This window comes from Harpia harpyja, chromosome W, assembly GCF_026419915.1.
Source record: "Harpia harpyja isolate bHarHar1 chromosome W, bHarHar1 primary haplotype, whole genome shotgun sequence".
Lineage (NCBI taxonomy): Eukaryota > Metazoa > Chordata > Aves > Accipitriformes > Accipitridae > Harpia > Harpia harpyja.
The window spans coordinates 6,647,961-6,672,986 of NC_068968.1; the positions used below are offsets into that span (position 1 = coordinate 6,647,961).

Sequence of the window (25,026 nt, forward strand, 5' to 3'; positions counted from 1 at the left end):
TGCATTATAATAGAAGCTGCAAACTGAAATATAACTAGCTAGTTTTGCATAATAGTTCTGCTATACTTCTGCTGAGCATGAAAGTACATCCTAACCAATGCATCCAAAACACCCTTTAGCTTCCAGCAGAAGCTGGATCCTGTTTGGAGTACTTTTATTTGGACAAAATGACCCATGAATCAAGTTTCCTTAAGCTGATTTAAATGTTAATACTCTGATTCCATGTCCTTAAACTTTAGCAAATGCGCATTTGAAGCATCAATTTGGGTTTAAGTGCTTAGAAATACTAAAGCATAGCTTCCTCTCCCTCTCTAATTTTTTTTTTTTTGAGGGGGAGGAAGAGGTGATGGTTTGCACAGTTTCCTACATGTGTTATATATGTTGTATACATGAAGATTTTGAAGCTGAGCTGTTTATCAAGGTCCTGATGCATGTGTATGAGTACTGTAATTCAGTTGACTGGTAGATTCGGTTAAAATGTGTGCTTTTGAGTTGTGCAAGTGAATCACAGCCTGCAAGATCTAGTTCTGATGAAAACAATATTCCATTTTATTTCTGGCTTTCCTTTCTACTTTTTGAAATTGCTGCCTTTGATCTTTGTTTCAGTGACTTTGTGCAACACTTTGTAGTCCGGAGTGTTTCCTTAATTATTCCAAATTCACAAGTCCAGTTGGTGAGATGAATAAATAAGGCTAAAAAGTCTAGAAACTGTTATACTTCTTGGGAAAACCACTGCATGGTTGATTGTGGAACTACCCAGGAATTAGCTCCTCCTGGAGACTGAGCATTTTTCATGACTTCTTTTCAGACCCTTCAATCTGTATGCTAATCTATTTACCCCCAGTTTAGATTATGTTGGAAGCAAGATTTAAAGGTCTCCTTCCCTACCTCCCTCCTTCCTGCTGTTCTCCCCTTCAAAACATATTTTTCAGACTCCTATGCTAATCATGCTGCAAATTTGCACTGTGTAAAGGGTAAAGGCGACTGCAGAGGGTTTGATCCTGCAGCATGCTACACAATATCTATATGTTTGTAAGTAAGTGGCTTGGGTCCTGGTAAAGTCAGGGTGCTTGGGTGGTGCCCTAGTGCTTTAACAGACTCACGGGAGTTGCAAGGTATTTCTCTATAAGTGTCAGGGCACTGCAGTGCCAGTGGCTTTGTGGGGGCCAGGTGCCAAGGGTATCTTCGGGCTGGCAGGGCAGGGGTCTTGCCAGCCATGGCCTCTCCCACTGCCCCCAATGAGGGAGCAGGGCAGGCTGTGAGGGCAGCCCCCAGCCAAGGGCATCAGGCACCTCTGTGGGGAATGGGGCTCAGCTGTGGCCAGGATGGGGCTGTCAGCCCATGAGTGGGGGGTCAGGATCAGGACCAGTGAGGGTAACCAGGATCAGATACAGCCCCAGGATGGCAGGGCAGGGCCATGTGGATGGGGACAGGCTGAGGTCAGGCCAGGATGTGAGCCTAAGTGTTGGGCCTGGCTCAGCAGGACACATGACAAGGCAGGGCAGGGCTGTGGCAGAGCTAGAGACAAACACTCCTATGGTGTCACCAGGGTGGGGATTGATGGCCCTGGACTGACCTGAAATGAGGCTCCTGAGCCCATGGGCAGGAGTGGGGGAGGCCCCAGGGGAGGCTGGGCAGGGCCAATAAGGGTTGTTAGTACTCTCAGGGCCCTGACAATGGACTAAACCTTCACAGAAGAGGTGGGTGTTTCTCCCCACCTGAATATATGCAGGAAGAAGATGGAATGTGACTAGGCAAAAATAAATTGGAACAGGGTATGAAGGGTGGCCTTTCACTTCAAAGGAGCCAAAACAGACTAGAGAGACTAATCATGAGATTTCAACCAAATAGGAAAAATTCCAGACAAAGAAAGCACCTATGTGCCCCTGAGAAAAGGTTTGTGACAGATTTTCACAGCTGCTATTGGGCTGGAACTTGGTCTCTGCAGTGCCTGTGCACTGCCTGAGTTCCTTTAACCAGCAGGACGTGGTTAGGAGTTCACGTAGGATGTTCATAGCCCTCATTGCTGTGCCTTGTGTGGGTAAGCAGAGCTTGGCTGCATGGGGACAGGGGACTCTAGCCTTGAGTACCCTTCTGCATAGAGCAAAGCCCTTTGTATTGGGATTTGGTCTGTCCCTTGGGATTTGACCTTCAGTGCTCTGTGCTTCATATGAGGTTATTTCCAAATGTTTTCTATTAAATATTTTAAGAATACTATGGGAAACAGAAGAACTGACGAGCTCACAAAACTATGCATGATGTTATGTTTGTTGGGGGAATTTTATCCACATTGTACTGCATATGCTTGAAGCACAGAGCAATCAGTCCCTAATAACTAATCCCCACAGAATCCTGTAGAAAAGACAAATAAGAGATGTTATCACAGTTTTGTATGAGAGGTAACTGAGAAAGAAAAATAAAGTGACTTGCCCAGGGCTGAGCAGGAAATCAAATGCAAAGATGGCTTCTTTGGCCCCTAGTTCATGTTTTAATGCCATGCTGCTTTTTCCAATGTGGTCATGAAAATGAGGGAGACAATATGCCCCATAAAACTGAACTCCCAGAGATATTTTGCAGAATGACTCCCTGGTACTTATGACAGTGCTCTTGTCTGGATCCCAGCTGCTTTACACCTTGTTTATAAAACAGCTGCAAAATGCTCCCATGTGTTAGTTGTGATTTACCTCAGTTGGTGTAGGAATATATGACTGCATAAGTTACTAGACACCAGAGAATCTAGCCCTGAAACAATACAAGTCCCGCATAGCATGAGTCAAGAGGCATGACCCTGTCTGTATCAGAATGCTACATGCCTAATCAGATTTTCATAATAAAATGAACAAGAATTCATTTAAATCAGAATTGCCTGGGTTTGGCTGGATAACTGTTGTGCATGTTTTCCTTGCCTGACTCACCCATTTCAAGAGGCTTTGAAAATTTGGCAGTAATACAAATGTAAATGGCTCACAGTTATACAGTGGGAAATGGCAATGCAACACTGATGTACTGAAGTGGCCTACTTTATTCCTTGCCCTTTTTAATAATACTGCATTCAGAGGATTCACAGACCCAGACCTGAAATACTTTGCATAGTTCTAATTAGTCCTTCAGGGTATGATTTCCAGTATCACAGTATAGAAATGAACATAAACAGAACTGCAAATAGCTCCAGCTTTTGCCCCCCACTATTTACAGGTAAAATTAAGAGCAAAGAAATTCCCTCTTAAAAGTTTGTGTTATGGAGACAGAACAGTGAAGGCTCTTAATGTTTGTTTTCTATGTTGTTGCTATTATAAAGCTACTGTAATTAAAGGGTTGGTCAAAACTACCTTAGTGAAGACATTACCAGAAAATTGTAAATGAAGCCCAATCTTATAGCTTGAGATACTTGTTATAAACTGGGTTCTTCACTGATCAAGAGTCTAGGTGCTGCCTGCAGATGAATAAAACTGAAATCTCCCTCTCTGCTGTGGCAAAACTTGTATTCACAGTAGCGGATGGTCTGCACAGAACCTTGTCTTAATGTCCAGGCTGTTTGTCCAAGTGGGGAATTCAGGTAGGTTTTATTTTGCCTGGAGTGAGGATTGCTGCTCTTCTGCCTTTCACTACTATTTTAACCTTGCTGCATAGGAAGCTATAGACATAGGGATGCAATGCTGAGTTGGAGAATGTAAATGATAAAAGGCCAGGAAATTAAATTTGGTTTCTCATGAAAGCTCTGTAGACTAAATATGTATTTTGGCTTGAAAAAAAATCCTATCCTTCAGCATGTATGGTATAGAGCCAGAATAGACTTCGTGAATTGATTAGACAACCTGACTGGACCAACTGTAGCACTGGTGGCAGAGGTAACTGTATTGGTTCATATACCAAAAAAGCATGCAGCCTGCTGAGTGCTTTGCAGAAAGAGTGTTTCTGCATGCATGAACATCAAAAGGCTGGTGCAGCTTGTTGCTAGTATTGCCAGCTGAGGTCTCCAAAACAGCTTTGGGAGCAGCTCTGAGGTTGGAAGAGTTCCTGCCTCTGTGGTTTGTGAGCTATGCCTCTGAATTTTGCTTTTTCATATTCACAGTTACAATTTCATCTGTAGACTTATGGCACTGATTTTATTCAAAATATATAAAGAAATACACAATTAATTGCAAATTTAAATTAGTGATAGAGGTGCATTTGCAATAAATGCACTTATTGCTCTTGTTTGGTTTATTTCATCTGCACACATTAAAGTCATACAATTGAAACATGTATATTTCCAGATGCAATCATAAATAATTTTTTTTTATTTTAATGCATGTATCTCTAAGTTCATACATGTACTATTTAATTCTTGTTATCTTATTCGAATAATTTTGACAGAAAATCATGGACTGTATATATCTGTGTTTCATTATTAAATAAATATAAATAATCCATATTCATTCTTTTGATGGAATTGTCCTGGATTCACCCCAGCAGACCTATGAGTAGCATTGTTTTGATAAATCAAATTTCTTCAGACCATCTCAGGCACTTAACTTTTTTAAAGTTTACCTGTATGACAATTTAGCATGTTAGACTGTAACCTCTATGCACACAACAGCATTTTTCATTTTTTTTTTAACCTAAGAAAACCAGCTATTTTGCATTTGATATCAATAAACTAGCTAAAAGGTCATCTGCCAAGTTCTTCGCAGACAAACAAAAAGTCCTCAAGCTAATTTCTAAGAAGTCAGTCCTATATTTGGCTGAATACAAGGCTAGAGAAGTTCATTGTAGAGGGCAGTCATCAATTTTTAATGGGAAGTCAGAAGCACATAAAAATATCTTTATGGATGGAGTTCTTATTTAACTCTAGTTTTTCTAATAGAAATATATATTATCATGTAGATTCCTTCTCTATAAAGCTGAATAGAGAAGCAGCTTCTTTTTTCAAGTCTGTCAGTCACAACACATTTGTTCAAAATTATCTGTCACAAGGATCCCCCCAAATGTATCAGGTACAATAGAAATAATGTATAATTTTCAAATTGCTCAGAATTCTGATAAGTGTTACTATTATGGTATTACAAAGCTGAAATAATAAACACAACCCTTTCCCCTCCAAGGTTATGAAATTATAAAAGCACCCTTTTTTTCCTTTCCTAAGAGTATGAAACCACACCTAATGATCTTGGAGACACCGCGAATAATAGTAATCGAATCACTTCTGCAGATGTTTCCAACAAAGAGAATGACGATAGTATCACTGTAAGTATATACATTGTTTCCTGATCTGTAATCTTGGCAGATTTTTTTGACTATACAACTAATGAAACTGTGAAGATTGTAATGGGACCCTAAGCTACCAGAACACCAGAGCTATTACTATGTGGTAATCAAAATCAAGAGGAAAAAAATCAATGCACTCCCCCCTTCCCTCACTCCATTTTTTGAGAGTGGATCACTTTTCATTCCAAGTAAAGTTGATAATTTGTTTCATGCTTTTCTGAACAACTAACTGTAATTTGTTAGCCCAAGACTTTGCTTCTAATTTTAGCCAAGGAGAGCAACTCTTTTTTTACAAAATAACAACATTCAGGGTAACTTAAAGACTGCTGCTTTAATTCCAGTCCCAAAGTCAGCTGCTCCTTACAAAGAGGACATGGTGTAATGAGCTTTCAAATTCTAACTGTATGTTTTTAATGTGTGATTTAATGTAGCTTTTTGATAAGATAATTTGTAGTGGTTCTTAGTACAGGCAGCTGAATTGGTGGGTCTACTCCTTTGATGCCTCACCTATCATGATATTGGAAATTGAATGTTAAATGTCATGAATTGTTGGAAACTGGTAGCAGGCAGCCAGTCTGGTTAGTAGTGCTGCCTCCCTGCTGCAGGCATTGATGACTCTGCAAGGCGGCAGGCAGTGGAGAATGTGTGCATTTGTGGTAGATTATGAGTTGGGAAAGAATGGAAAATGAGGCTATGAAGGCTAGGTATTGTCTCAATACATTTGAAAGTGATAAGGGAGGAATCTGTTTTGTGCAGATGGGAGAAAGCCTTCCCAGTGGCTCTCTCCAGCACCAGTGGTTGGGGAGTGAAAAGTTATAAGAATAAGGGCAGTGAGAAGGGTTCCTAAAACTTCGATTTTGTTCTGTTTCCACCCATTAAGTGCAGTGGGGGCATTAACTTTGACAGCCTCCAGTCCCTCACATTGACAGTGGTTACTTCATGGAGATATACTTTGCTAAAAAATCAGGAAGGTCCCAGACAGTCATCTTTTCTGATAACAGAATCACAGAATAGCTGAGACTGGAAGGCACCTCTGGACATCATCTAGTCCAACCCCCCTGCTCAAAGCAGAATCAGCTACAGCAGGTTGTCCAGGACTGTATCCAGTCAGGTTTTGAATATCTCCAAGGATGGAGACTCCACCTTTCTGGGCAACCTGTGCTGGTGTTTGACCACCCTCACAGTAAAAAAGTGTTTTCTTATGTGCTTTTCTTATGTGTTTTCTTAATACATGCCACTCTGCTGGAAGGGAAAGGGGTGATGTGCATTCCCTCCCACCTGCCTTGAATGTGTGGGATGTTGAGAAAGTGGTTCTCGGAAGTGTCTGAGTCTCTATTCTCTTCAGGATAGAGGAAACCTCAGCGAGTGACTTATTCCTGTACTCTTTGATCTGAGTGCAAATGTTTCCTATTTGAAATGAATCTCTACCTAAATCATAGAATGGTTTGGGTTGGAAGGGACCTTTAAAGATGATCTAGTTCCAACCCCCCTGCCATGGGCAGGGACATCTTTCACTAGACCAGGTTGCTCAGAGCCCCATCCAACCTGACCTTGAACATTTCCAATGATGGGGCATCCACAACTTCTCTGGGCAACCTCATCCAGTGTCTCACCACCCTCATCGTAAAAAATTTCTTCCTAATATGTAATCTAAACCTACCCTCTTTCAGTTTGAAACTGTTGCCCCTTGTCCTGTCACTGCAGGCCCTAGTAAAAAGTCTCCCTCCATCTTTCTTAGAAGCCCCCTTTAAGTATTGAAAGGCTGCAATAAGGTCTCCCCAGAGTCTTCTCAAGACTGAACAACCCCAACTCTCTCAGCCTTTCCTCATGGGAGAGGTGTTCCATCCCTTTGATCATTTTTGTGGCCCTCCTCTGGACTTGCTCTAACAGGTCCGTGTCTTTCCTGTGCTGAGGACTCCAAAGCTGGATGCAGTGCTCCAGGTGGGGTCTCCTGAGAGCAGAGTAGAGGGGGAGAATCACCTCCCTTGACCTGCTGGTCACGCTGCTTTTGATGCAGCCCAGGATATGATTGGCTTTTTGGGCTGCGAGCGCACATTGCCAGCTCATGTCCAATTTTTCGTCCACCAGTACCCTCAAGTCCTTCTCTGCAGGGCTGCTCTCAGTCTATTCATCCTCCAGTCTGTACTGATATTGGGGATTGCCCTAACCCAGGTGCAGGACCTTGCACTTGGCCTTGTTGAAATTCATCAGGTTGGGTTAATGGGTAAATCTGAATGTATGCTGAATATGTTTGAAGATGGTTAATGAGAAAATATCAGATCTGTTTGTATCCTCTTTTTTAGGTGTATATTATGGTGGGAAGTGCAGCACTGGTGTGCACTGGCTTAGTAATAATGCTCATTATTCTGAAGTTTGGAAGACACTCTAAGTTTGGGATGAAAGGTACGCAGGGTCATTTTTTATCTCTCCTGTAATTGTTGTGGGTTGTGCAAGCTTATACCATAGGTACCTGCACCAAGAACGGTCAAGATTAACTAGAAAAAGTGCCATCACATTTTGTGTTTAATTTATTCGTCAGGCAAGTAAGAGCAGACAGATGTAGATAGGAATATATAATTTTGGTTTGAATGTTCTACTTCTCTGTTTTTTCTTATCACAAATCCCATTTCTTTCTCTTCAGCTGCACAGCTCTATGGGACGCTTCCTGGAATAAAATATCACTTGAGTCACTGTAGGGAAGTAGAAGATAAGAAATTAACTTTATTCTGATAAGAGTTTGATTACAAATATTTGGCAACAATCTATGCTATATGCAAGAGATACTTCAAACAATACTATAAATGCTGCCTTGAAGTGATAGATTGTATTGAGTCTGGCTGGGATGGAGTTAACTTTCCCTATAGCAGCCCTCATAGTGCTGTGCTTTGTATTTGTAGCTGGAAAGGTGTTGCTAACACACCAATGTTTTGGTTACTGCTGAGCAGTGCTCCACAGCATCAAGGCTGTCTCTCTAACCCTGCCCCCACCCCAAAGGCCAGTAGGCTAGGGGTGGGCAAGAGGTTGGGAGGGGACATAGCCAGGACAGCTGACCCAAACTGGCTAAAGGGATATTCCATACCATATGATGTCATGCTCAGCAATAAAAGCCAAGAGAAAGGAGGAGGAAGGACCAGCAGAGATGAAGTGTTATGAACTGGCCACAACTCCCGTTCTCCATCCCCCTGTGCCGCTCAGGGGCTGGGGAGGGAGGGCATAGAAGACTCTTGAGTGTAGTTGAGCCTGGGAAGAAAGGGGGCTGGGTGGAAGTTGTTTTTAGTTTTGTTTTTATTTCTCACTGTACTATTCTGTTATTAATTGGCAATAAATTAAATTTATCTTCCCCAAGTTGAGTTGATAGAGCGGCTTGGTGGGCACCTGGCAGCCAGCCAATGTTAACCCACCACAGTTTGTTCTGCAGCTGGAGGAATTCAAGGTAGGGCCAGTAATTGGGAGAGGCAGTAGGCAAAACATGGACTGGACATTGCCCGAGAGTGGAATAATTGTGGGGAATTTTTATTGTTGTAATTCTGGTGACGGGACGAGGAGTGGAGTGCGTGTAAATTGTCCACTTTTGTCGGTGCTGCGATGATGTTCTTCTGATTTTGGTGTGGGATATTCTTTTTGTTGATGTAAGTGAAGTTTGTGAAGATTGTGTGATAATCTATACTTTAATGATAATTTTTAAATATGTGTTTCACAGAAGCCATCCCTGCAGCCTCCTCCACTACCAAAACTTTGCCCTTTAAACCCAATACATAGATTCAATGGCAAGAGGGGAATGTGCATTTGCAGTGCATCCTATCACACTGGTGCTTTCTCACAGATACATTTTCTTGAGGTTGCGTGTGTGTTTTGGGAAATGGCAGCTGGAAAGAGTGGCAAGTGCTTAAGTCCCTGTGGAAGGGGAACTGTTAGCTGTTTATTTATTTATTTATTTAATTTACAGCCAGATGGAGGTATAGGTAACACAGAGGTACCTGTAACAACTCCAGTGTGGTATTATTGTACTGATCTCATTAGTCTGTGTCTAGAGATGTTGGAGGAATTTGTATTTAATAAACCAACAGCCTCCCCCCCCAACCCAAAAGAAAAAAACTCCCCCCTTGTTATCTTGTTGAGAGGCCCAGAAGGTGCTTTTCTGTGTGCTAAAGGAGATGAGCTTTTGATCTTAAGATGTGTAGTTGAGGATCTATGGAGAGAGTGGTAAGTTATTTTTGGTAGGTTCCTGTTAACCTTATGTCCTTCCTCTTACTCGTGCTTATGATATAGTACCACAGAAGTTTTTTCCCCATAGTTGTATATTTTGATGATTCTGACTTGTTCTTGACAGTGCTCTTTTCAGAGATATCTACTGTATATTTGGTATTTGTATATTCTGTGTAGAAGAGAGTTCCCAGAACAGATGAGATTTGAACAGAGTAGAAATGTAGATAGTAGATTGTACAGATTAGCTCACTAGGATGGTAACCTCCTTTTCTCTCACCTCCTTCTGATATGACACAGTCTCTGGTCTTTGGGATAGCATTAAAAGAGGACAGGCATTGTGAAATGTCCTGAAAAACAACATGGAGCCTGTGGGATAGAGCTGGAGAGATTTGGCCAAAAACTAGAAGAAACTGTCTAGAACTGAACAGCAGCTCAGTGGAAATTTTCTTTGTGGCTGAAGCTTTCTGAATTGCATTTAAAGACCTGAAGGAAATGAAGCTAAATGAGAGCAATGTTAGGAACTGTCTGATATTTGAGCTTTAAAGCTGATTGCTTGTTAGGTTTTTCAAAATTTGTGTTACAGATTTCAAGACAGCGTTGTTAGAAGAACTAGGAAGTAAACTCTATCCTGAGGGAGAATGAACAAAACTGTATTTTGCATAGTAACATAGTAAGTTACCTTCTGGGTAGCTCCTTACACGGTGGTTGTTTTTCAGTATCTTCAATTAGAACTTCTCTCACAAAAATAATGGTCTTGCATTATCAGTAAGTTTGACTTCAGTAGTTTTCTGTTGCAGAATTGGCCATCTAGATCATATTTGAGTAAGGATGCATTTTTGGGGGAATAACTAGCTGAAATTATGAAAAGGCAGCAACTGCATCTATGGAGTTTATTTTTCCCTGTTAATTTGACCAGTGATAGTTAGCAAAAGCAGTAAAATGACTTCATTGTTCGGGTACAGTCCTTCAAAAACTTATCATTGGCATGGTATGTGTGGTAATGGTGAAATGTCACTGTGAGCTACAAATAACCCCTGAATGTTTAATTAGAAAGGAATGATGATCAGTTGTCCCTGAAATGAACCTCAAACTTGTCCAAAGTTTACAGTCATGCATGAGCTTTGCAGTATGGGTCTATCTATAATCTATCCATAATCCAAAGTCCCAGAAACACTTTTGCAATTTATCATCATCAGTATTATTGAATTTATTTTAAAGCAATATTTAAAGACCTGAGATTAGAACACCATATTGTTATGTAATACTCAGACTGATAATAAAAGAATGTCTGCTCTGAAGAGCTGGCAACATAAGCATATAATGAGAAATAATGAATGAAGATAAACAACCCGGGATATTTGAGCATGAGAAAAATAAGGCAAAGGTGAAAAGAAATTTTTACAGTCAGTATTGGTCAGTATAATACATTTAAAATGTGTATCTTGGAAATTCTGGATAAAAAGATCAAACCAGCTACCTGTGAACTCTATGAGTGGTTTTCCATGGAGTTCAGTGAGAGTAAAACTAGCCTCAACTTAGCATACAGACATCATTTTATAGTTGGTGCAGCTTAGTATATGCTCTTAGTAGGGAAGTGGGAGGGAATAAAATATCTAAAATGCCATGGAAAATATTTATAAAACAAGGTAAATCAAATCTTCCTCAAAATGTGAATGAATATTTTGCATTCATGAGAAGGAACTTCCTGAGTTACATAGGGTAGAGATGCACAAAAGGCTGTGCTTCATTTTTCTGTTATCTTGTGAAAACACAATATTATCACATCAAACACCCTGTCATTAAACATTCCCCCACCCTTCCTCAAACAATAGTTTAGAAAAAACCAAAGTAGTCGCTTGATAACTGGAGCAGTAAAACTGGCACTCAATGGTATTTTTCATGTTACTGTGTACTAAGAGGGGAAAATTTTCATTCCGTGCTTAAAGAGCTTGAGCATGGTTGGAGTTCAGACCTGAAAGTAACTAGTCTCCCCAGAAAGAGATGTGGAGCAGGTAGTTGTGGTCTGAACTATGCTGTATCAGAGTTGGCCATACCTGGAAGCACTTGCACTGCAGCTGAACAGCTACAGAGACTGCCACAGAGCTCACATACCCCCCATTGTCTTCTTTCCATGACTGTACCTGAGCAGAAAAGAGTCCAATTTACACAACAGGGAGTGCCTGGTGCTCTGGGGGCTTCCAGTACATTTGCTGTACATATGCATCAATCTCTTATCGAGATGTGTTGAAGAGTTGTGTAAAAATAACTTACCCTCTCTTTTGGCTTCTTTCTTCATTTTGTATATCTAAGATGAGGGGACAGCTTGGGATATGTTCATTTCACACTGTTACCTTTCGAAATTACAGTAGTATAGTGCTTTTGCAGATAAAGTAGACAAGCAAATCAGTTCACCAGTTCACCACCAGTAACAAAACTAAAACATTTTGTTTGTGATATCCTGGATTATGGTTGAAGTTGGGTTGCACCATACATGGCAATTCTTGTCCAATTTTGCAAAAGCACCCATTAGTAGGTTTTTATCAAGAGCTTCCTTTAATGCATCTGAAAATGCCTTTGTTTTCATAGTATATACATTCTCATAGCATTACACTCCTTGGATCTGGACGTTTGGAAAAGAAGATAAAAAGGATTTTGTTTTGCAAGTTCTATGGTACTTCTTTTCTCTGAATGAACAAGAAATGCTGTTGTGGTGGGTTAACCTGGCTGGACGCCAGGTGCCCACCAAAGCCGTTCTATCACTCCCCCCTCCTCAGCTGGACAGAGGAGAGAAAATATAACAAAGGGCTCGTGGGTCAAGATAAGGACAGGGAGAGATCACTCAACCAATTACCGTCACAGGCAAAACAGACTCAACTTGGGGAAAATTAACTTAATTTATTGCCAAACAACCAGAGTAGGGTAATGAGAAATAAAACCAAATCTCAGAACACCTTCCCTCCACCCCTCCCTTCTTCCCTGGCACAGCTTCAATCCCAGATTCTCTACCTACCCCCCCCAGCGGCGCAGGGGGATGGGGATGGGGGGTTACGATCAGTTCATCACACATTGTCTCTGCCGCTTCATCCTCTTCAGGGGCAGGACTCATCACACACTTCCCCTGCTCCAGCGTGGGGTCCCTCCCACAGGAGACAGTCCTCCACGAACTTCTCCAACGTGGGTCCTTCCCATGAGCTGCAGTTCTTCATGAACTGCTCCAGCATGGGTCCTTTCCACAGCGTGCAGTCCTTCAGGAGCACACTGCTCCAGCGTGGGTCCCCCGCGGGGTCACAAGTCCTGCCAGAAAACCTGCTCCAGCGTGGGCTCCTCTCTCCACAGGTCCACAGGTCCTGCCAGGAACCTGCTCCAGTGCAGGCTTCCCGTGGGGTCACAGCCTCCTTCGGGCACCCACCTGCTCTGGCGTGGGGTCCTCCACGGGCTGCAGGTGGATATCTGCTCCACTGTGGACCTCCATGGGCTGCAGGGGGACAACCTGCCTCACCATGGTCTTCACCACGGGCTGCAGGGGAATCTCTGCTCTGGTGCCTGGAGCACCTCCTCCCCCTCCTTCTTCACTGACCTTGGTGTCCGCAGGGTTGTTTCTCTTACATGTTCTCACTCCTCTCTCCAGCTGCCATTTCTGTGCCCACTGCAACTTTTTTTCCCGTCTTAAATATGTTATCACAGAAGTGCTACCACTATTGCTGATTGGCTCGGCCTTGGCCGGCGGCGTGTCCGTCTTAGAGCTGGCTGGTATTGGCTCTGTTGGACACAGGGGAAGCTTCTAGCAGCTTCTCACAGAAGCCACTCCGTAACCCCCCCGGCTACCAAAACCTTGCAACACAAACCCAATACAGCTGCAAAGCCATTGTTGTAGTAGCAGTGCTGTTGCTGCTTAGGAAGAAATCAGGAAGTACAAAAGTTCACAGGAATTAAGAATAAATGAAGACCAAAGGTAGCCAAGCTGTTTGAATGTCTTATAAAAAGATGACTTCAGATTTTGTTTCAATTCTGGTCAAAAATTCAAATAAGATTTTTTTATTTGAATGAATGGCCCCTCTTTTTCATACACACTGATGCACGTTTATCATCTCCCTGCAACATGGGGAGCAGCTTTGTCCTCCTCGTTCCATCAGTCCCTTTCCTTCTTGCCCACTCTGAACATTAGCTGTATAATAATACAAAGCTGGCACCTCTGAGAACTCAGAATTGAACCTTTCCCCTTAGACTGTTTTTGTATTTTAAATGCATCATCCTCATGGAGTATCAGGAGGGAAGAAGATAGCCACAGTTGTGGCACTTAGCGCAGCTGGGCCCAATCTTTGCACTGCCATAACTTTTCATGGTCCAAAATCACAGATCTTTTACTTTTTCCATGCTTCAGTTTCCCCATAATTGGAAAAGAAATAATAGCATTTTGCTTTCTGTTAATTGCTTAACCTTATAATACTGCTACAACTGTGAGGTGCTCAGATGCTGTGGTGTGTGGTGTAAACCATACTTAATGGTACAGCTAGTTGCAAATTTGGAAATCAGATAGACTGTATATAACTGCCTGCAGACAGTATATGGAAACTTCTGCAACTAGAGGAATTCATAACACTAGTGAGGAATGCCTATGTTCATGGGTCCAACACTTGTTCCCAGATTTGACAGGGCCAGCCCTAATACGGAGGCATACCCTATATGGCCTTTTAAAGGAGGAGAAATTTTAACTTTGGTTCCGGTCAGAAGACATTGACAGTAATTGTACTTTGGAGAGAAATACTCTTAAAATCAGTGAATTGATTTACTAGAGCCCTTTTTCACCTGGGAGATGCTCAGACACATGAGCTGATGGCTGTGGCTGAAAGCTGTGATACCCAAGGCCTTCCAAGAAAGTGCTGTGGCCTAGTCCCTCTATGTTTGTGTCCTTTCAAAAAGTTACATTTCTGTGATTTGTAGCAATAGGCAGCAGCAGGAATGCCTCCCACAGAAATATTTCCTTTTCCACACTGTCTGAACCAGAATATTTAGGCTTTCTTTAATATATTTGGAGAGGGCTATTGTAATATTCTCTTAAAGTTTTCTCCTACAATCTCTAGAGCTCCACTGTTATCCATTCTTTTCCCATGACACGTGGAGATATATTCTAAAAGCAGCCCATGTTTTAAAAGTCTTCAGCTGGCTCTGATCCAGTTGTACATTTGTTGAATATCTCTTGCACTGTAGCTACTTGAGGATCAAATTAAAACATGTAGTCAACTTCTGTGTTTTCAGCTACTGTCAACTAAGTATTTCTGCCCAGTGCCATCATCTTGGGGGTTTCCCATGAGCTCTCACAGCTTTAATTCACTTTGGAGAGCAGTAGATAGCCTCTCCTGCTACATTTTCCTCTTTCCATGCTTCTGAGTGCCAGCTTGTCAGCTAGGCGGGTGATGTAACTACTTCTCATGGTATCTGAAGCTTGTGCATTGCAGCTCCTCTTGCACTGATTTTTCCCTGCATGTTTTGGGCAAACATTAATACAGGCTATTCTGCTGCCATCAGAAGTATTCATGCAACCTGCCGTGGGTACAGTACACCCCAAGGGTCCTTTGAGTGCAGGCAGAGAGCAGGTTGTGAGCCAGGTGAATGGCACAGGGTCTATTCCCTGCCCACTCCCCAGGAGCTGTGAGTTTGAGTGGTACAGCTATTAAGGGCAAAGACGTCACCTCTGGCTCATGAAGTCTTTGGGCTGCAAAGCTCAGAGAGGTATTCTGGATAAATGTCACTATATGCTTGCTCTGTACTTACATGATTCCTCAGGCACATACTTTTGGCCACTGTCAGAGGCAGGGCACTGGATGGTCATTTGGTTGAACCGGCATGGCTGTTCTTGTGTTCTTAGATATGCCTGTTGCACATAGGAAGGTTGGCAAAGGAGAGAAACTTTCCTTCTCTTTGTCTCTTAAGCCTCCTGTTGCTCTTGTGAGGAAGAGTATAAAATAAGTATACCTGGCTTTATTTTAGCAAAGCAGTAGTTTGGAATTTCTTGCACTTGATTTAGAGTGAAATCCTCCCCTAATTCACCAGATAATCTAGCATGCATGCAGGGGAACTGGAGGAAACATTTTTCCTTTCACTCCTTGGAAAAGCAGCCTATACATTTGTCTCACACATGGTATATGCTACAGGACATGTAGCCTGCACAAGAGGAGCATGATCGCAGATCTACAGAGGGACTGAGGAGTATTTATACTTTCAAGGTGTTGGACCATAGTGTCCTGAGGCCACTGAAAGACCTGCAATAGTTTGAATCCCTGATTTTCCTTTGGTGTGTTAGGACAGTTCCTGAGCTCAGGTCAGAGTGTGTGATCCTGTAGGACCAACAGGGACTGGAAGCATTTGTCCATTTGCACAGTTCATTCCCCAAGATGCCAGATTTGAATTGTGGGCAGTCACTGTTCCTGAGAGAAGGACAAGGCTGCCCCATTCTGCCTTCCCGTCCCTTTCCTCTGTGGCAGCAATCCAGAGCATGCTGGTGTTGCCCATGGCAGCTCTGGGCTAACAGTCTTACCCTCATGGTGCCAAAACAAAGAGGAATTCTTACCATGTATTTACAGTCTTTTGTGTAATTGCTTGTGACCCATCTGTGTACTTGGAAAAATGTTTATGCCATGATATACATTCATTATTAATGACAATGACATCACATAGCATTTAGGAGCTTAGATACCACAATAATGGCAACTTTTGCAAACCTTGATTTACTCCCAGAAGCCAGGACACTACTTTTGCTAATTAAAAGCTATGCTTCCAGAAACAGATGCTCTTGACTGCATAAAGCAAAGCATTGTTCTCATTAGCTGCTACATGTACAAAAATGATATTTGTATGCATTATTGCATATACCAGGTGGCCTTAGACCAGTGATCTCTTTGCCACTGAGATCCTGTATTTTGTGCGCACAAAATTCATGCCTGTCTTTTATTACTTGTCTTGTAACTACAAGGCATAGAGCATCTGAGAGTTTCCCAGTGTCTCTTCCAACTGCTTCTAATCCCTAAGTTTGCTTAAATTTTAATTAGGTAGATACCCCATGTTTTTCCAACTCATTCCATTGCATTTGATTACTGATAACTTTCCATCCCTGTTACAATCCTGAAAGTGCATCCAGGGCAGTGAGCAATGTTATGGAAATGCTTAATTTTAAATATTTGCTTTCGCTTTGACAACTTGGTCACTGATTTATTTTGCTTCAGTGTGAGGAGGGAAAAAAAGCAGAACCTCAGTTACAGTGGAGACTTCAGAATCCAGTGTTTATTACTTTTACATATCATAGAATCATAGAATGGGTTGGGTTGGTTGACCTTCAAAGGTCATCTAGTCCAACCCCCCCTGCAATGAGAAGGGACATCTTCCACTAGATCAGGTTGCTCAGAGCCCCATCCAACCTGACCTTGAATGTTTCCAGGGATGGGGCATCTACCACCTCTCTGGGCAACCTGTTCCAGTGTTTCACCACCCTCATTGTAAAAAGTGTTCTTCCTTATATCTAGTCTGAATCTACCCTCTTTTAGTTTAAAACCATTACCCCTTATCCTATCGCTACAGGCCCTATTAAAAAGTCTGTCCCCATCTTTCTTAGAAGCCCCCTTTATATATTGAACGGCCACAATAAGGTCTCCCCGAAGCCTTCTCTTCTCAAGACTGAACAACCCCAACTCTCTCAGCCTTTCCTCATAGGAGAGGTGTTCCATCCCTCTGATCATTTTTGTGGCCCTCCTCTGGACCCACTCCAACAGGTCCATGTCTTTCCTGTGCTGAGGACCCCAGTCAGCAACTAAGAACCATGCAGCCACTCACTCACTTCCCCCCCACGCAGTGGGATGGGGGAGAGAATCAGGGAAAAAAAAAAGTAAAACTCGTAGGTTGAGATAAGAACAGTTTACTAGAACAGAAAGGAAGAAACTAATAATGATAATAATAACAATAATAGAATCACAATATTAATAATAAAAGGATTAGAATATACAAAACAAGTGATGCATAATGCAATTGCTCACCAATTGCCAATGCCCAGTTAGTTCCCGAGCAGTGATCCCCCCAGGCCAACTCCCCCAAGTTTATATAGAATCATAGAATGGTTTGGAAGGGACCTTTAAAGGTTATCTAGTCCAACCCTCCTGCAATCTTCAACTAGATCAGGTTGTTCAAAGAATATATGTGAGGAGGTGACTGAAAACCCATCAGAGATGGGCCAGGGCATGCTTCAGATTCATTAGGGAGTAGGTACTTGAGCCTGAAAAAAAGATGGTACCTGCTGATTGAGCAAAACCCAGCAGTGTTGCTCTAGTGTTCTCTGATATCCTATCAATATAGAAAAACCTGAATTTGATATCAGTAATAGTAATTCTCACTTCTGTCAATCTTACTATACAGTCCTTGAAAAAGAGGGTGTTAGAAGTATTTGTTACTAAAGCAGTGGTTTCTAAGGAAGATTTCTAATCTTGAGAAGGTGGAAATATTGGTAATGATAGAGGCAATTAGGAGGGAAACTAATCACATGGACATTTTTAAAATAGCCCGTTTCTTACACACATGAACACATACTTACTATCTTTGATACCACTGAGCGTTCATTTATGCAGATACAACCTAGAGACTTCTGCCAGTGTGGCAATGTGGGTCAGAAGTTGCTGCATTTATTCCTTCCTGTAGCAGATGGTGAACTGAAAAATCTTTTTTGTATTTGCACCTTATTGGTATACCTTTGTAGTGGGTTGTCCTTGGCTGGATGCCAGGTGCCCACCAAGCCGCTCTGTTGCTCCCTCTCCTCAGCTGGACAGAGGAGAGAAAATATAATGAAAGGCTCATGGGTCGAGATAAGGACAGGGAGAGATCGCTCACCAATTACCATCATGGGCAAAACAGACTCAACTTGGGGAAATTAGTTTAATGTATTGCCAATCAAATCAGAGTAGTGACACGCGGATCAAACTTTACAACTCGGAGAGTGAGTTATAAAGCAGGCATGTTTATTTCGGCGCCGGGTGCAAGGGGATTTCTCCTCAAAGCTTGCACACCATCTCAGCAAGCAGCCAGATATTTATTACACCAGGGCATACATATTCATAGGGTTACACAATACAAAATATACATATGTATAAGTTGGGGCGGGGTTAGTTCAAAAGCTTGTGTCAGCAGTTCTAAAATGTTTATGTCATCTTGCGCAGGCTCAGATCTGTCTCTGGTGGTCATTTACTTCTTCAGGGGTCTTATCTTCCTCTTCTTCTTCTGTCCTCTAAATGAACTTTAGTCATTCACACATGCTCTCTTCTTACTTGGTGATTTCAGCGGTTTTTAACAAGTCCTAACAAGTTCTGCCTGTTATCACCTCCTTTGTCTGGCATGTCAGTCCTTGACAAATACCAGTCCCTGATAAGCTTAACCCTTGACAGACGCCACAGGTGCCAGGCCCCGGCAAGTGAGCCTCGAAAGAACAAACAAGGCCAACAGAATTATTAAACATTTAAGTGGTCAAAAGGCAAATAGTTATTTCCCTGTATCAGTAGGGTAATGAGAAATAAAACCAAATCTTAAAACACCTTCCCCCCACCCCTCCCTTCTTCCTGGGCTCAACTTCACTCCCAATTTCTCTACCTCCTCCCCCCGAGCGGTGCAAGGGGATGGGGAATGGGAGTTGCGGTCAGTTCATCACACATCTCTGCCACTCCTTCCACCTCAGGGGGAGGACTCCTCACTCTTCCCCTGCTCCAGCGTGGGGTCCCTCCCACAGGAGACAGTCCTCCACGAATGTTTCCAACGTGGGTTCTTCCCACAGGCTGCAGTTCTTCATGAACTGCTCCAGTGTGGGTCTCCCACGGGGCCACAAGTCCTGCCAGCAAACCTGCTCCAGCATGGGCTCCACTCTCCACGGGGTCCCAGGTCCTGCCAGGAGCTTGCTCCAGCATGGGCTCTCCACGGGGTCACAGCTTCCTTCGGGTGCATCCACCTGCTCTGGTGTGGGGTCCTCCATGGGCTGCTGGGGGACAACCTGCCTCACCATGGTCTTCACCACAGGCTGCAGGGGAATCTCTGCTCCGGCGCCTGGAGTACCTCCTCCCCCTCCTTCATTGACCTTGGCGTCTGCAGGGTTGTTTCTCTCACATATTCTCACTCCTCTGTTCCAGATGCTGTTTTGCTGGGTTTTTTTCCCCTTCTTAAATATGTTATCACAGAGGTGCTACTACCGTCACTGATTGGCTCAATCCCCGCTAGCGGCGGGTCTGTCTTGGAGCCGGCTGGCATTGGCTTTATTGGACATGGGGGAAGCTTCTAGCAGCTTCTCACAGAAGCTGCCCCTGCAGCCCCCCACTACCAAAACCTTGCCACGCAATTCCAATACAACCTTTTTCTGTTGAACAGTATTTCTCTGAGAGGAAATGTCTACAATTGATGATTATTTGGCTGTTTGATGGTTTTCTTCAAGTTCTCTTGGTTTGAGCACTTTTTAAAGAAATTCTTGGATTAATAATTTGTTCAGTCACTTAACATGGTTGATTTGTTTACTAAAGGCTTTTTGAAATCAGAAAAGCAGTTCTGTAACCTAAATTATGACTTATCTGTAGAAGTAAGTTAATAGCTAGGGAGTGATTTGTAGTAGGACTGCTAGATGAGCCAAGACGGAAAGAGGCGGCTTTCCTTGTATTGCAGTAAATAGTGTAGTAGCTGGGCCTGCCTACCTAAAAGAAAGCTATTGGAGATAATTTTTAGGAAAGGAGACTTTAGAAGAAAAATTGAACAATCTATTTAGGAGGGAAAACTCATCTGGAAGGAGGATATAGTGAAATGTAAGATAAATTAGGAGAATGTTATCATACGCCTTTCTGCTCCCCATTTTACCTGTCTATACCCTTTTAGTGCTTAATCAACACAAAACAGGAGTTACTTGGATTTTTCCTGTCGTATATATTATCACTGTTTACATAAATTTATTTCATTCCATTCTGTGAAGAGCTTCTTTTTAAAAAAAACTTCTCTTTTTTTAGGGCTAAAAGGATATTCTTGATAGAAAATGTGCTCAAAGGCCTTTAGCCCTAGGAAAGATCCAAAGACTGGAAAATCCCATTCTACATCAGTGGGTACTAATGAAAGCCTACGTAGTGGCACAGGCATCCTTTAGTTGCTTGTAGTAATAAACAGTATATGTTTATTATATATATAAAAATATGTATTTACATGTAATTATGTATTACATAGTCTAAAGTACACAAAAAGGGATACCTTTTGAGTTGTCGCCTAGCTGTACTTCATGTTGTTTTAAGTGAATTTGCAGTTTCTTTTTATGAATAGTTTGTAAATGTGCTAGTTTTGAGGAAGCCTGAAGAAAGATTCACTTGGATACATATAAAACTGGAATTAGGAGAATGCTATGGGAGTTCATTAATTATTCAGGATAGCTGGTTTCTGTTTCCACTCCTTCCTTTCACAAGACAAAATCCAGTCAAAAGTTTTCTTTCATGGTCACAACTGATGCTTGGTCTCTGTCCTTCTCATAACCTTCCCCCCAACCATATGAGTATTTTAGAGGATTTAATTACTAGTTTAATCGAGGTTGTCATCAATAACGCTTAGCACAGTCAGGCTTGGACATAAAGGCATATTATTACAGGAGAAGGCTCTGCCCTGATCCAAGTACATGGGAGCTGTGCTGATGAATGTCTTCATGTCACACTGACTGGCAGTCATGAAAGGGGCTTTTCCCCTCCCTTCGTATTCCTGGTAATCCTGTGGCTGTATTATGGACAGGAAAGTGTGTTCATATATGAAACAATGGTACAATGCATTTCAGATATTTGATTCTGCACGATTTGTAAAATTGAGTTGAGTTTGAAAAAATGAGTTTCTATGTGAGAGGAAGGATGTTTCCACTTTATGGATGATGATCCTTCTTACTGTATTTTTGCAATTTGTTTTCCAGAACAGCAAGTGATAAGTACATTAAAAAATAATGATAGTTAATTATTATTTTTTCCTTATTTGGAAACTGGTTCAGTATAGACTAAGTAAACTTGTCCCATACTGAATAATTATCCTCACTTCCTGAAGTTATATTGTGAATCCTAAGGCAAGTCCCAGATTCAGTATTGTAATTGCAGGAAAAGAAATAATGCTTCACTAATGGGGGTGAAATGTTCATCCCTGTAAAATAACTTTCCTGTTTTGAGAAATAACATAAGCAGTCACACACAAATACAGAAGAATACCTTAATTATACTTTTGTTTGGAATCTCATTAGAGTATTCTCTCAGCCAAGCATTTCCTTTCTGAATAGGATACTAAAATACAGGTTTGATAGTTTGACAAGTTGCAAACAAGGCTGCCTCTCCTTACGTGGTTCAATTTTCACGTAGGTATCACATTGCTAAAAAGGATCTGCTTTTTAAAATCTAAATTCTGTACTTTAAAAGTGATATTTAAGATCTGTTGACTTGGATGGAGTGAACTGTATGTATTTGTTGTAGCAAAAAAAAGTTGATCCAGTATAATCTGTATGTTGGCTGAAAAATAGCAAATAAAATTTAAGGCATCATCTCTTCCTTCTCTTGTTTTGTAGGAATATCCAGACAATGTAAAAAAGTCTGAAGTCTTGACAGAATTCTGAGTTATCATAATAATTTCAGAAACAAGCTCTTGGAGGTCAGCTTTACTGTAGAACATTATAAACACAGTTAATCATGCCTGTTGAACACAATGGATCCAAATTTGTTGCAGGTCATAATCCTTAATCAAAGTCAGTCATTTCATCATAGAAGGTTATCAAGTTGGTTAAGCATGACTTCCCCTCGGTGAAGCCACACTGACTACTCCTGATGACCTTCGTGTGCCTGGAAATGGTTTCCAGGATTAGCTGCTCCATCACCTTCCCAGGGATCAAGGTGAGGCTGGCCAGACTGTAGTTCCCCGGGTCTTCCTTCTTGCCCTTCTCGAAGATAGGTGTAACATTTGCTTTCCTCCAGTCCTCAGGCTTTTCTCCCAGTCGCCATGATCGATCAAAGATTATCGAGAGTGGCCTTGCAATGACATCAGCCAGCTCCCTCGGCACGCATGAGTGCATCCCATCAGGGCCCAAGGACTTATTTACATCCAGTTTGCTTAAGTATTCCCTGACCTCATCCTGTTCCACCAAGGGTACATCTGCCTTGCTCCAGCTTTTCCCCCGGTCTCAGTGGCCTGGGATTCCTGAAGGCCGGTCTTGCTAGTAAGACTCAGGCAAAGAAGGCATTGCATACCTCAGCCTTTTCCATGTCCTGTAAAACCAGGCGCCCCATCTCATTCAGCAGTGGAACTACATTTTCCTTAGTCTTCCTTTTATCACCTATGTACTTACAGAAGCCCTTCTTGTTGTCTTTGACATCCCTTGCCAGATTCAACTCCAGGTAGACTTTGGCTTTCCTGACTGCCTCTCTGAATGCTTGGACAACAGCTCTGTATTCCTTCCAGGTTACCTGTCCATGCTTCCACCATCCTTTTTGTGCTTGAGTTTGGCCTGGAGCTCCTTATTCATCCATGCAGGCCTCCTGACATTTTTGCTTGGCTTCCTGCTTGTTGAGATGGACTGCTCTGAGTTTGGAGGAGGTGATCCTTGAATATCAATGAGCTTTCTTGCCCCCCCCCCCCCTCCCTCCAGGGCCCTATCCCATGGGACTCTTCCAAGCAGGTCCTTGTTTGAGTATGAGGTCCAGCAGAGCACTTCCTCTCGTTGGCTTCTCTATCACTTGGGTCAGGAAGTGGTCATCAATGCTCTCCAGGAACCTCCTGGATTGCTTCTGTGTTGCTATGTTGTCCCTCCAGGAGATATCAAGGTGGTTGGAGACCCCCATGAGGACCAGGGCCTGTGAATGTGAGTCTGCTTCTAGCTGGCTGTGGAGGGCCTCATCCTGGTCAGGCAGCCTATAACAGACACCCACTATAATGTCACCTTTACCTGTCCTCTCTTTAATCCTAACCCATAAACTCTCAGTTGGCTCCTCATCCATTCCCAGGCAGAACTGCATGCACTCCAGCTGCTCTCTCACATAAAGGTCAGCTCCCCCTCCTCGTCTTCCCAGCCTGTCCTTCCTAAAGAGCTGTATTCCTCCAATGCAACACTCCAGTCATGGGATCCATCCCACCACAGCTCCTTGATCTCAGCAAGATCATAGTCATACAACTGCAGACAGATCTCTAACTCATCATGTTTATTCCCCATACTGTGTGCATTACTGTACAGGCACTTTAGAGAGGCACCCAAGAATGTTGAGTTCCTGGAGAGCATTTGGGGGATTTCTCCATAATGGTGCCTTGTAGGCATTTCCCTGCTTACATGCAAATGCCAGAGGTGACCCCGCTTAAGCTCTGTTGTTGATTTTGCATTCCCTTTCAGTCACATCACTCCAGGCCCTTTAACCATCAACCCTGTCTGTCAGAACCAATGGTAACTCTCTCCCTCCCCCATTATTTCTAGTTCAAAGCCCTCCTTATGAGGTCAGTCATCCTATTGGCAAAAAGAGCTTTGCCCTGCTTAGCAAGGTAGATCCCATCGATCCCAAGCAGACGCTGATCTGCAAACAGGGTCCCATGGTCATAGAAATCAAAATGCTGTCATTGACACCACCCTACAGCTAATTATTGACTTGCCATGTTAGTGCCCTCTTCCTCACACCCTTTCCCCTTACAGGCAGGATTGAGAATACCACCTGAGTGGGCCCTAGTCATCTGAGGCTTCTTTAATGCAGTGAATTACTGACTGTTAATGATGTTAATGAATCAGTTTTTTGTTCTGTATATGATCCCAAATAAAAGCAAAAACCCCAGAGAAAAACTGTAAAACCTAAGTAAAAAAATGCACCATGCAATATGACTAAGGACTGACCCTTGACTCCATTGAATAGGAGCTATCTGAACATTAAATTCATCTTTGCAGGCCAAGGATCTACACCAAGAAGAATTTGGCCAGTGACTAAAGAATATATATTCACTACCAATTATAAAGAATAATACTACGAATTGTTTCAGAACTATTTTTACACTGTACTGGCTTTCTATTTCTCTAAAACACATGTACAGGATGTGTCTAGTAGAATGCAATCCAAAAAATATTAGTTAATAGTGAGAGCCCTCCTTGTGGTATATAGATTAACTATGAAAAATGTGAACTGCGAACAGTCTAGAAGTACCAGAATACTTTCTCTTCTGCAGAGTAGGATGAAAATTAAAGCAATTGGTGAAGAAATATAAATATAAAAAAGAGTAGAATTGACAATTGCAAACCAAACCCTTGACATTGCAGTAATGGTAATGCATTCCTGTCCTGGTTTCAGCTGGGGTAGAGTTAACTGTCTTCCTAGTAGCTGGTACAGTGCTATGTTTTGAGTTCAGTATGAGAAGAATGTTGATAACACTGATGTTTTCAGTTGTTGCTCAGTAGTGTTTAGACTAAAGTCAAGGATTTTTCAGCTTCTCATGCCCAGCCAGCGAGAAAGCTGGAGGGGCACAAGAAGTTGGCACAGGACACAGCCAGGGCAGCTGACCCAAACTGGCCAACGGGGTATTCCATACCATGTGACGTCC

At 42.4% G+C, this 25,026-nt stretch overlaps 1 protein-coding gene across 1 annotated transcript in view; it reads left to right on the forward strand.

Annotated features, from left to right (window-relative positions):
- Nucleotides 1-25,026, forward strand: part of LOC128136036 (BDNF/NT-3 growth factors receptor-like) — a 136,400-nt gene that overhangs the window by 73,803 nt on the left and 37,571 nt on the right. Inside the window, exons 10-11 of the mRNA XM_052775128.1 lie at nt 5,126-5,226; nt 7,551-7,650. Coding sequence (XP_052631088.1) covers nt 5,126-5,226; nt 7,551-7,650 — 201 coding nt within the window. The remainder of the gene's footprint in view (nt 1-5,125; nt 5,227-7,550; nt 7,651-25,026) is intronic.